Raw genomic sequence first — 13,034 nt, 5'->3', positions numbered from 1 at the left:
GCAGACAATGAAGTCAAGTAATTGCCCTGTCAGTCCTTCATTCTTACTTCTTCCAGTTCTCTTTTAGTTTAGTAGAATCTTTTCTACTCTTTCTCCACAAGGTATGGCTTACAATTGGGCTTGCAATTTATTATTTTTTTTTGAGGAGCAGATTTGCAGCAAAAAGTCGTGGGATGGGGGTAGCCTCTAAGAAGATCATAGGAAGCTGCCTAACGACAAGTCAAATCACTGGTCTATCTAGTGCAAGGGAATTTTGAGAAAAAGCAGTGGACACTCACAATATGGCTGCCATGGAAAGCAGCCCATTCATAAAATGGCTGCTTTGGTGGGCATAGCTATAGGAGTTTTCTGAGGGACCTACTGGGGATTGCAGGAATTGAATCTGTGAACATTGCATGCAAAGAATGTGCTATATCACTTCATGATGGCCATTCTCTTTTGGAGGATTAGAAAACTATCTGTATAATGTTCTTCCTCCAAGGGTAGGGTTGTCACAAAGCAAAAACCAGGACACCCTGAAAGTTGAGTTGTTTTTTGTTTTGTTTTACAAAAACACCAAAAAACATGATTTTTTTGACTTGCCTAAGATCCAGGACAAAACACTGCCCTTCTGACATCAATTCCGCTTTTGAAATCCTGGTAATGTCCAGGAAAATCCAGACATATGGCAGCCCTATCCGAGGGGCATCTGACAGACTGCTTATGAAGACAGAATGCTAGATTATTGAAATATGTCTGTTTTTTCTTCATTTTATAATGCAAACTTTTTAAAAAAATGAATAGAAGTTCTATAATTTTGGATCTTTAAGTATTTATTGTTATAATGGGAAATCATCAGGAAAAAAGTAGTTTAAAATGCTTTTGAGATTGCATTACATACTCCTTTAGCAACTACATTTTGCCTCCCTCAGGCATATTTACCGGTAGATTGATCAGGCATGCAGGATTTTTTTTTAAGTAGGCCTTCCCTCATCTTAATCCTGCTTTCAGAGATTAATTTTATTGAGGGTTTTTTCTTCTTTCAACCTCTGTAATTTTGTAACATCTGGTCATGGTGATTTTCTAAAATAGTATGCCATTTTTTGCTCTGTTCAACCATCTCTAAATGCTCCACTATTTTATGATGTTCTAAGGTAAAAGCTTACTCCCAGTAACTTGTAGCAAAGGGCACTATCAGACAGTTCATTGGTTTATCACATACCTTGGGCAGAGCGGGAAGTAATGACTTGCTGCATCTGAGCTGCATGGCCTGGTGATGGAAGGAAAGCTTTAGTGACAAGAAAACAACCTATGAAACAGGGGGAAAGTGATAAGTCCATGCAAAAGCAGGGAAAATGCAAGTTGGACTAGTGGCAAAAGATTGAAGAGTATCATTATTAGCAGGGTGTTCCTGTTTAAAGTCCCAGCCAGCCAGCCATACCCTCCTCCAGGATAGGTCATTCCATTTCCCCTCCCAAACACCAGTTGCCTGTTCTTCTCCAACTGAAATTGAACATCACCTCCTTATGTCCAACCCATGGTCTGAATAGAGCCAACACTTGTACATGGTACAAGTAAGATAACTGTGAAAAGTAGCTTTTGCCATCTGTCATGGATGCTTTAGCTGAGATTCCTGCATTGCAAGGGGTTGGACTAGATGACCCTTGATGTACCACCCAACTCTATAATCCTATGATTTGTGTAATTGTATATATGTAGACTCTGCTCCGACTTTTGATGAATGCAACTTGACGGCAAGGATAATGGATTCAATCCCCACTCTGTGCATTCACAGAACACACATACACTCATATTTTAACAGGTCCATGGTTTTATATAATTTTGATCTAAAATACTAGCCCCCCCCCAAGCATGGAAGATAGACCAGTCTACATCAATGGACACACTGAGTTGCATCCCTTTTCTTTCAAAGATCAGTATATTGGCAGTCCCCAGAGAGAAGCTGGAGCATTTCAGCAATGTGTTTGCCATTCTGGGTACCACGTATCTTATGGCTGGCATGGCTCAGACCCATGAAAGATGATGAGATATCACTGCAATGTGTGTGATGACGGCCCATGTGTTTGTTTTAATATGGCTCAATCTGCAGTTGCATCATAGCATTCAGAAATACTGTAGGAGCACCGGCTGCTTCACGGTGTCAGACTTCATAAGTACAGTAATCTCGCTACACTGCCTGAAATTGATTTGTTGACACCTCCATGCTTGGTGCATGAAGATTTCTGGCAATACAACTGGAGATCTTCAGTGAATACCTATGAGTTGGTGGAAGCCGCTGTAAAGTCTTGTTAGATCCGGTTGTAAAGCTAAAGAGCCTATTTCCCTCTGATCTGAAAATTTCATGCCCAGATTCTTGGTAGTTCCTTTGCTAGGACTCCTGCTCTGGGGCATCTTTTATAGAATGAGGAGCAGAATGACTCTGCCTCTTGTACTGTGGTTTGAGATGAGCAAAATGGAATTATCTCACAATGTTTCCCAAACTTGGTCTCCAGCTGCTTTTCAACTTCATTTCCCATCATCCCTGACTACTGGTCTTGCTAGCTAGGGAGGATGGGAGTTGTAGTCCAAAAACAGCTGGAGAACTAAGTTTGGAAAATATTGAAGAGTTATGCACAAGGCCTAATATTTGTGTTTCTTAATTCAGGTTGCTAATATCTGTACTTGGCCGTTTCTGTAATTTGGGACTTGGGAAGCTCTTTCCCCCAGACTGCCTTCAGCACAGAAATTGCTAGCTCTCCAAATGCCACCATGGTGCTATGGGCATCAGGACCGGCTCTACTATTAGGTTGAGTGAGATTTTGCAATGCCATTAAATGGCAGCAGATTGCCAGTTGTTTACAATATCTGAGCAGCCTCTGTGAGTGGTGACAGCATTTGGACCTTATATTTCAGGCAGCAAAATATACGGAGCTAATGATTAAACCTCCAAGAGACCCACCCCAGCCTCTCTCAACATGGTATGGCTGCCTTTAATGGGTATTAGAATACACTGATCTGGACTGCATTTCTCACATGGAAACTCAAAGGGTTTAGAGAAAATGACATACCATGAAGCTCATTTCCTAGTTTGTTGTTTCCATTGCCATCCCCTCGAAAGCCTAAAAAACAACAACCAGTAAACTGTGTTATTTATTTATTTAACAAAAATTATGTACTGTTGGATTGTAACAAAACCTTTAAGTGGATTACAAGAAATATTAAAATTATCAACAAAGAAGTTAAGAACAATGAATTAAAAACTTTAAAAAAACAATTAAAATAAGTAGTGAACTAAAAATTGATTAAAACATGTCAACATTTTCATGCCTGGGAAACCAAAAATGTTTTAAACAGGCACTGAAATGAATACCGCAATAGCACCTACTGATTTCAATAGGCAGGGAGTTTCAATCAATGGAGTTAAGTTACCCAAGTCAATGGGTCTACTCTGAGCGTGATTAACATCAGATATTGCTCATAGCATTTTGGATTTGTCCAACTAGCAAATGAATTCACCATCCCCTAGATGAGTATTTAATCATGGACAGCTACAACAACAGAGCACTAGTAGCCTTTGTGTATATGATCTACTACTAGGACTGCTCTTAAGGCATACCTGCAAAAGCTCACTGTTCTCCCAAAGGTATGAATAGTTGGATGAAGTCAAAGACAAATTCTCAGCTGGGTGGTTGTTGTTTTTAAAAAGGCTGAGCTAAGGAAATTAGAATTGTTTCCCTTCATAAATTAAAGAAATGTGCATATGTATGCTTATTTTTCATCTTTTACAGTGCAATCTTCTAGATGTCTCCTCTGAAGTTAAGTCCCACTGGCTTCCATGGGATTTGTTCCCAGGTAGCTGGGTACAGAGTTACAGTCTTATTGTCCTCCTGCAAATCCTGAGAAGCTGGAGGCACTGAAGTCCTGCTCAGCTCTCCCTTTGATCTCTGAGGTTTCACTAAGAATTGAAAGCCTTGCTCTGGCACCATAAAGGTGTGATCACAGGATCATGACACAGCCTGTCTTGCAGAACTGGTGACAAAAGAGAAGTCAATGCTTTGGAGCGCTTGGAGATTTTGCCTAGAACTGTGTGGGGTTTTTTGGTGTGTGCACGCATGCAAAATTAGGCTGGATGCCCGAGTCCCTTCTAATTCCTGGATCCAGCAAGGGTTAAAATCTCATGGAGGATTCAGTTGTTGGAATAGCCAGGCTAGCTTCTTGGTAATGGCCCTAGGTCTTTAGTATAAGGAAGGAACCTGCTCTGCGCATGAGGGCGAATTGGCTGGTAGTGGCTGATAGTGAGAAGGTCAAAGGCCAGAGTGGGGAGAGTGGGTTGGGCTACAAGCAAGTAGATGCCTGAGAGTGATAGTCATGTCAAGGGTTGTGGCTATGGGAGAAGCAAGTCCTTCTGGGGTGTTAATGCTATGAGCCCTTTCATCATAGCCTCAGTCTGTGTATATGTGTAAATAAACTATATGGCAAACAGACACCACAAAATTCCCTGCCCCTCATTCCAAGGAAACCAAACTGTGGGTAAATGATTTGAAGCCCTGGAATCTTACACTGCTCAGAGATTGGGATGTTGTGCAACAATATATTCCTTTTCAAACTCTTTCTATGCTAGGGTGTGTGTATGCAGCTGTTAGTTTAAATTAAATGTACAGCATTTTCCCAAAGGAAGGAATGAACAAATGGGCTGGCTAGAACAAAAACACTCCCACCCCTCTCCAAACCTCCCCAGGGTAACTTCTGAAATGTGTTGGCTCATTCTCAAGGCCAAAATCTCCTTCTGTGTTTGTTTCGTGACCATATCCCTGCTACTCTTCCTTGTTTGGAAACAAACATACAACCCTGAGTGCTTTGACTGATCCACCTCGCTGCAGCTGACCAGGGCACCACGGCGGAGTGATGAGTGAACAGCCTGCCTAAGGGAATTTGGAATGGCTTGATATTGCAGACAGACAGTTTTCGTTATAAATAATGGCCGCAACACATCAGGTTTATGAAACACGTAAACACCTAATGCATCAGCACAAATTGGGATGTTACATTTATATTTCTGCTCTGAACTTTGTCCTTGGATATCTCAATCTCTTCTGGCCATTGAAAATAGTGACATTATTCTGACATTGCACTCTGCAGGAACAACACAAAATGAATGCAACATTAACTGTACCTAAGAATAAAAACGATGACTTGCCTACCTATTGGAGTGGAGTGTATGTGTGTTGTTTTAGTATTTCTTTTTATATTCAATTTCTATTTTGTGACTTTATACCATATGTATATATTATTGAAAGACCAATAAAAAAATAAACAAATAATGGCGACAATCTAGCACAGAATTTGCATTTGCTTTAACATGTCATTGTTTTTCTTTAACACAACTCCTACATCTGCTCCACTCACAAAGAAAGCAAGAGTTAAGAAATACAATTTAATGAGCAAGAGAGGTGGCTGGGTAGGGTGGGAGAAGCTGAATCTTCCTTGCATCCTCTGCTTACCCTACTTGAGCTTCTCTCCTCAAGCCCTCTACTCATTCCAGCTAGACATGGAGCTCCCAAAATAATCTTGCTCTTTTTTCCCTAAAAACACTTGCAGGTCTCCCCTATTTTGAATGGAGACATGATGCATGGCAGGGAGAAGGGGGTGGGGACAGGGAACCTAATATTTCCACCCCCCTTATTTATTTGATGATTTATAATCCACACTTTCATAAAAAATATCAAGAGAGTGTGCAACATAGGAGAATCAAATCAACAAAAGTATCCATAATAACAGTATAAAAACATCAACAAAAATATCAATAAATACTGATGGGTCAGAAAAGAAACTTCCTATTGTAAAGGCCTGAACAAACAGTACAATTTTCAAAAGATGTCTCAAAAAAGGGAGGCATGATTCCTGCTGAACCTTTATTAGTGGGGAGGGCCACAGGGCAGGGTCTGCCACAAGATAGGCTTGGTCCTTGGTGAAGGCCAAATGAACTTCAGGGATGTGGGCAATCAAGAGAAGTGCCCCATCTCTGTGAAGTTCTCAGTGGTCAAGGTGGAATTTAAGGAATCAGTCACACACAACTCCCTTCCCCAGAGCTACTATCAGCGTGACAATGTGTTTGAAAGGCTGCCTGGCCTAAGTCCAGCTGAAAGGTAAAGATCCCCAAGAAGGGAGAGTAGAGGTCCTGACATTGTCCATCACCTGGACAGCAGATTGAGCAGGCACAAGGGCCACAGCCTTCCCAACAATTCTCTTCTCTCCTAATAATTCCACAGTGATGCATCACCATTAAAATCTTGAGCATTTCATTTCCCAATAGGCTGCTCTTTGTTGTGGCAGTCTAGGATGTTCTGGGAAGGTTGCGCATTGTGCTCTTGTTTACGGTATATGTAGGCATTGTACCTATGTATATAGTATGTAGGCGCTTTCTCTTCCCTAGCAACTGGGCTGCCTCAGTGTAGCTGAAGTGGTGCAAAATTCTAGTGTTGTATGTCGCTTCTGAGTTTCTTGGAGAAAGGGACAAAATTAGTAGTAGTGGGTAAGATGGTGGTTCAAATTTTACCAATTTTTACCTCAGTCATGAACTCACAAAGTGGCCTTAAGCAAGCCACTATTCACTCACTCTCCATTTGTAATAAAGGGACAATAACATTGATCTACCGTATTAGAGTGTTGAATGCTATACAGCACATTTCAGCATTAAATATGTGTGATGTATGCAGTCATACCTCGGGATAAATACGCTTCAGGTTGAGCGCTTTCGGGTTGCGCTCCGCGGCGACCCAGAAGTAACAGAGTGTGTTACTTCCGGGTTTCACCGCTTGTGCATGTGCAGACGGTCAAAATGACATCATGCACATGCGCGGAAGTGGCAAAACGCGACCCGCACACGCACAGACGCACTATCGCGTCTTACGTTCTGTTTGGGATGCGAACGGGGCTCCGGAACGGATCCCGTTCGCATCCTGAGTTACCACTGTATTATCAATGGGTGATCTTGGACCAGTCTCACTCTTAGCCTAATCTACCTCACAGTATTGTAGTGAGGGAAGAAATATTGTGGGGAGAATGATATACACTGAATAACAAATGAACTCCCCTCATACCCTAGCAACTGGAAATGCCTGTTCTTCCCAGTTGCAATATCCTATTATTATCATATTATATTACTACAGCTGCTCCTATTATTTTTCTGAGGTCACCCATTTCACTGGTTTCTGTACTGTGAAAGGAGAGTACTTAGGTCACCATTACAATTATGCCCCCTGCAAAAGGTGCATCAGGCTATATACTAAAGTTCCTTGTATTACACACATGCATGCTAGCACACACAGACACACACTGCAAGCATTTGTTCTCTTTGTTTATGATGGCAACAGACAGGAGATTGAATTACAGAATCACTGTCTGTTTCAGCAGCTCCCGTCACTGGTTCTGTCTGCAGATGGGGAACATTTTCTGAATGACAACTTTGGAGGTTTCTCACACTGTAAAATTTCTCACATTGAGAAGGGACAATGTGAAGACATTGCCTTCACAGTAACTATGCACAATGCTGTGCTTATGCCCTATGTGCTGCTGCAGAGGCTTCTTCCCAGATGGAGATGCAACAGGAACAGTGTTTCCCCTTGTTGTTGTTGTTATATTATTATTATTATTATTATTATTATTATTATTATTATTATTATTATTTCATCCACCATTCAAAGTTCACAGGGTGGTTCACAACAATTTTCACGGGAAGGTTGGTAGGAGGGAGCTAAGCTGAAAGTTTGCAAAAGCAGCTCAGACAAAGGGAATACCCATGTTTTGTTAAAACTTGTTTGTGGGAGTGCATGTGCAAAAATAGCTCCCTCCTTCCCTTTATTCCCCCCTCCTACCACTTTCATCCTGCAAAGTTAAACCCTTGCCACCGAATTTGTTTGCACTTCCCATCCTTGCAAGCTAACCAGCCAACACAGATTTCTTTACCTTCGCTTTGATGTGAAGCGTGGCTCTCCGTCTGTCTGTCCATCTGCAGCCTCTGCACCATCTTCCTCTTCTCGGGCTGGACTATCAAGAGCATTTCTAGGGCTACTGCACTGGGGTCTTTCTGAAACTCCATAGTCCCCATCAGAGCATTGCCTCTCCTGCCTTCCTCTTAGAAGTCCTAATGCTACTGCTGCTACAGCCGCCAAGTGCCCTGGGTATTTTCTACCCCTCACCCAAATTGCACACCCGTACAGACATGCACGCAAAACACACGCACGACTTTTGGCTGACCCTGCCAAAGGCACTGTTTGTGGGTACCCGGCAGAAATCTACCCTAATGAGTAGGTTACAAGTCACCTTTGAAAGGAAATCCCAGCAGGGATCCATTTCCTAAACCTGAGGAAGGAGACACATTTTGGAGAGAGAGGGAGGGAGGGAGGGAGAGAGGGAGAGATAGAGATAGGGGTCTAGTTTCAGAACATGTTCTTTTCGAACCCCCTCCCTTCTGGCTGCCCTTTCAGCATTAAGCCCTTGCTCACATGTAAATCCCGCTAACACCACTGTTGCTCTCGGAGAATTTGCTTTGTGAAGCCTGCATACCCCCTAAAAGGACTTCTGCTGGATTGCCAAACCCAATGTGGAAACTTAAAACGAGACTGCGGGGAGGGGGGGTGGTCAATTATTTAAAAGCAGCAAAAAATAAAGTAACAATAGGGATACTTTTGGTGAATGGAAGTTTTTGATGTCACATCCTGGGGTACTTGTTTCAGATAAAATGAGCAATCCCAATTATTTTCAGAAGCAACCTGGTTTCTAAAATATCGTATTAACAGCAGCAGCAGTAATAGCAATTGCCCATCAAAAACACCCATTCAGTTTCTCAAGCAATTCACTTTTTCTGCAGCAACTTGTGTGCTTTGCCATTCAGTCTCATTGCAACTGCAGGCAGAGAACATGGAAAGGTGGAAATGTCAACAATTTTTACCAGCTCCCAGTCCAGCAAATAGAAGCACTGGCAGTATGGTATAGCAATTATGAGCGACCTAGTTTAGCCGGCTGCCGTAATGGGGAGAGTGTGCTGGCATAAGAGTTCTTTCTAAATATATCCCGGACCTCCATCCTGTCACAGTCCGAGCTGGCAGCTGAGCAATGTTTGGCTCATCGTCTTGGGGGTGGCAGGGGTTTGGATGGGAACACCTGTGGGCTGGAGGACGGTGCAACACAGCTAGATAGTTTTTGAACTTCTGCAGCCCTCATTCAATGTATGAATGCAAACCCATGAAACTGATTGCAAGCCATCCTGGGCTTAAATGCTACCACCCCATGGTCCTCAAGTGACAGTTGGTGCTAGAATCAGGTGCAATAATTGTTCACATGTATAATTTCTGTGTGTTTCTTGGAAGACTCCTGCAGGGCATAAAGGCAAGACGTTTTCAGCAATCTGCTCATCTCCCATTATCATCCACCAGCAACTGATACTTGGAGATATACTACCTTTAAAACAGGAGACTGTAGCCATCATGGCTGGCAGAAAAGAGGTTCTGTGAGAAAGAGTCAAAATCATAAAAGAATATGAAACCAATAAAAGCAACTCCCTTTATGGATACAGATAGGTAGCCGTGTTGGTCTGCCATAGTCAAAACAAACAAACAAAATTTTTTCCCCTTCCAGTAGCACCTTAGAGACCAACTAAGTTAGTTCTTGGTATGAGCTTTCGTGTGCATGCACACTTCTTCAGAGTGTATCTGAAGAAGTGTGCATGCACACGAAAGCTCATACCAAGAACTAACTTAGTTGGTCCCTTTATGGAGATAAGACTGTTTTGTCCAGTAGCAATATAGGGCTTATTCACACTTACCTTTCCTCCACTCCATGTTGTTGTTGTTGTTGTTGTTGTTGTTGTTGCTGCTGCTGCTGCTTGCCCCAGAGCTTTACCTGTGAAAACCTGCTCTTTAGCGCTCAATCTGAGCAAATGTCAATTCGGGTTTTAAGCAGATTGTCATTTGCTTGGGTTGAGCTCTAAAGAGCAGGTTTTCGTGGAAAACGTCTGGAGCAAAGAAAAGAAAGGACACTTGGACACAGAACTGTAAAGTGTCGTCCATGCCTGGAAAGTGTAGGGCAAAATATAAGAGTGGATAAGCCCACACACTCCATTTCTGATATCAGTAGTCTACGTGGCTATTCAAAAATTGATTTTTGGAGTTGAGGCAACAACTTCGCACTTACGAAGACTAGACAGCCTTTTGTGAAAAACTGGACATGGTGACTTGCTAATTTGTAATTTAAATAGCTCTAGAACTCCATATTTTCTTCCCTAGGCCAATATAAAAAATTCATTAAGCTTTTCTGCAATTTCCCTGTCTTCCTTTAGCAATGCTCTCATTTGCTACCAGATTGCTCTCACCTTTTTAAAGGAAGTCTTTCCTTTTATAGCTTCCCTGATTCTACTTGTTAACAGGGCTGGCATCCACTTCGATGGTATCTTTCCTAATTTGTGGTGGCATACAATCTGTCTGAGCTTCTATTATTATGTTTTAAAGAATCTCCAAGCATCCCAGAGAGATTTGACGCTCCTGACTCTCCCATTTGACTTCCTTTCAACTAATCCCCTCATTGAAGTGGATCCACTTTCTTTCCTGCTTAGACCCAACATTGCTTCCCTTGATGGAATACTGGCTCTTAACATCTATTGACACCATTATTTTTGTAGGGATGGCAACTGGTATCCCAAGAGGGTACCAACTTACTTCCTCAAGGTGGTACTTCCTGTTTTCCTTTGTAGATGGAACAAATCAGAGAAACATGAGATTCCAGTAAAACTAAGAGTGTTGGTCAACTGTTGAAATATATACTCTATTAATTTATATACAATATATGTGTGTGTGTGTGTGTGTTGATTGTAATAGTTAATATTGTAAGCATATTACATGAACTGTTAAATCTTCTATAATAATGTTGTTTATGAATTGGGGGAGTGGGCAGATTCCTCCGAAAGTCCTGCGTACCAGATTCCCCCCCCCATAATTTCTAGAGTTAATAAATGTAGACAATTACTAAATGCTTGAAGTCTTCACCTGGGTGCAAGGCAACTTAGCAGTGTACAAATCCCAGAATCTTAGAGTTGGAAGGGACCCAAGAATCATTGAGTCCAGCCCCCTGCAATGCAGGAATATCAGCTAAAGCATCCATTACAGATGACCACCCAACCTCTGCTTAAAAAAACTCATGAAACGAGAGTCCACCACCTCTTGTGGTAGTTTGTTATACTGCCGAACAGCTCTTACTGTCAGAAAGTTTCTCCAAATGTTTAGTTGGAATCTCCTTTCCTGTAAGTTGGAGCCATTGCCTCGAGTCTTACCCTCCAGAGCAGGAGAAATAAAGCATGCTCCCTCTTCCATGTAAATGGAATGCAGGCTGAATCAGTTTCTTGGCCTGGAATTGCTTAGAGAGAAGAACCATTGTGTAGTACAAAGGAAGAAAATGGGCAATTAACCCACTTACCCTGTGCTGGGCAGCAGAGGAGTGTGAGCCCTTCCTCATGAGGGGATGATGAGCAGAGACAAAGGTGAGGTTTAGGATTTCATTGTCCGCTGATGTAAGCTGGGAGCGGGGAGGTTGCCAGAGTAACAGGGTGATATCAAAACAGGAAAAAATGTGTCCTTTTAAAACAGAGGAAGGAGGGGAGAACTCTATGTTCGTTGGCTAGAAGAAGGGGGCTTTGAGAGAGTAGGGAGTATGGTGGCCTTCTGTTCTGGACCTAAGCTTGCTGAAGCTATGAAAGCAGCAATAAAGAGATACTCTTGGGGTGTAATGTTCTGCACTCCCTCCACCTAAACTCAGAGGCAAATATGTGTAAATAAACCAAATCTCTTAAAGATACCACAATCTCTACAATGTGTCATTCCAATAGAACACAAACCCTAGTTAAGCACCGAGAGCTGCTTGGCTGAGATTGGGGTGGGTGGTAATAATACTGATGTTTATGTTTTGTATTAATTTAATAGTTTAAATGCAAACAAACCAATCATCACCATCATCCTGGCCACACAATGTGCTTCACTGCATCCACACTTTGATTTTATGTTGGATTTCTCTCTCCCACACCTGACTGCATTATCCACAGATCAGGAAAATCTTAATTTGGGGTGGGGTGGGGGAGTGTGGGCTGCCACTTGGTTGACATCCATGTCATGTGGACAACGTGAAAGACAGGCACAAACGGCAAACATCAAATCCACTTTATACTCCAGAGTGTATTTGCTGGATTGATTTCCATTCTAGATATGCGACAAATAAATGAACAGCAGCAATTTCTACTCCCATTTCTGTTGTCAGATTTCTCAAACATCCCTAATTAAGCTAGCTGTAGCAAGCCCACTCTCTGCCCCTCACAAGTTTCTCTGGGTGTGTCTTTCCCTCACTGACTGCACCATGTTTCAGGCTCATGGTTGGATTGAAGGACAATTAATTTCTCATTCTGTGGATAGATTTTCAGAGAGCTGAACTACATGCATATGCATGGATTGACCTCTCCATTAAGATACGTCATGCTCCAAAACTATGTTTTCTGTTTCATCTTTCGATCTTTTTGGGAGAGGTGCACAGAAGGTGCAGACAAATGAATCTGTCAATTTCAATCTCTCATTTTTCTAGTCTTGAGTTCAGACCTCTGTACTTCTACAGCAGCCTACAATCTTTTCTGCAAAGTCCTCTTGAAAATTCACCAGCATTTCAGTGTGAATGTCTGCCTAATGTATTTTTTAATATGTTCACTCTCATATTCATTTTTATGCACACCTAGCCAGTCTATCTATCTGTTTGTACAGATTACTTGATTAGCAAACTGCATTGTAAAATTTGGAGAATTGTGAACTTTGAAGGTTAGCTGTGCTTCAGTTCACATCTTGTTCCGGAAAGGACAAACTAGGTAGGATGGCTTTGAATACTAACTGAAACAAATTTCGGCCCCATCCGAACCCTGCCTCACTGGCTGCATTCTGATATTGTCTTGACAAAAGGAGGGAGGGAATGAAAACCATCTAACATATAGTTTGAGTTTTAACACAATCTTTAGCATATTTACTTGGAAA

The 13,034-nt window shown here is 42.0% G+C and overlaps 1 protein-coding gene across 1 annotated transcript in view; it reads right to left on the bottom strand.

The window, feature by feature from the left end:
* The window catches only part of KY (kyphoscoliosis peptidase), a 29,444-nt gene extending 21,093 nt beyond the window's left edge, over nucleotides 1-8,351 (bottom strand). The window contains exons 1-3 of the mRNA XM_053389857.1: nucleotides 7,945-8,351; nucleotides 3,048-3,098; nucleotides 1,202-1,249 (exon numbers count right to left, since the gene is read on the bottom strand). Of these exons, the coding sequence (XP_053245832.1) occupies nucleotides 1,202-1,249; nucleotides 3,048-3,098; nucleotides 7,945-8,086 (241 nt within the window). The 5' untranslated portion in view covers nucleotides 8,087-8,351. The remainder of the gene's footprint in view (nucleotides 1-1,201; nucleotides 1,250-3,047; nucleotides 3,099-7,944) is intronic.
* Between the last annotated feature and the right edge of the window lie 4,683 nt (nucleotides 8,352-13,034).

The sequence above is a fragment of the Podarcis raffonei genome, chromosome 5, assembly GCF_027172205.1.
Source record: "Podarcis raffonei isolate rPodRaf1 chromosome 5, rPodRaf1.pri, whole genome shotgun sequence".
NCBI classification, from domain to species: Eukaryota; Metazoa; Chordata; class Lepidosauria; order Squamata; family Lacertidae; genus Podarcis; species Podarcis raffonei.
The sequence above is the reverse complement of the archived record's forward strand: the minus strand, read 5'-3'. Positions and strand labels throughout refer to the sequence as shown.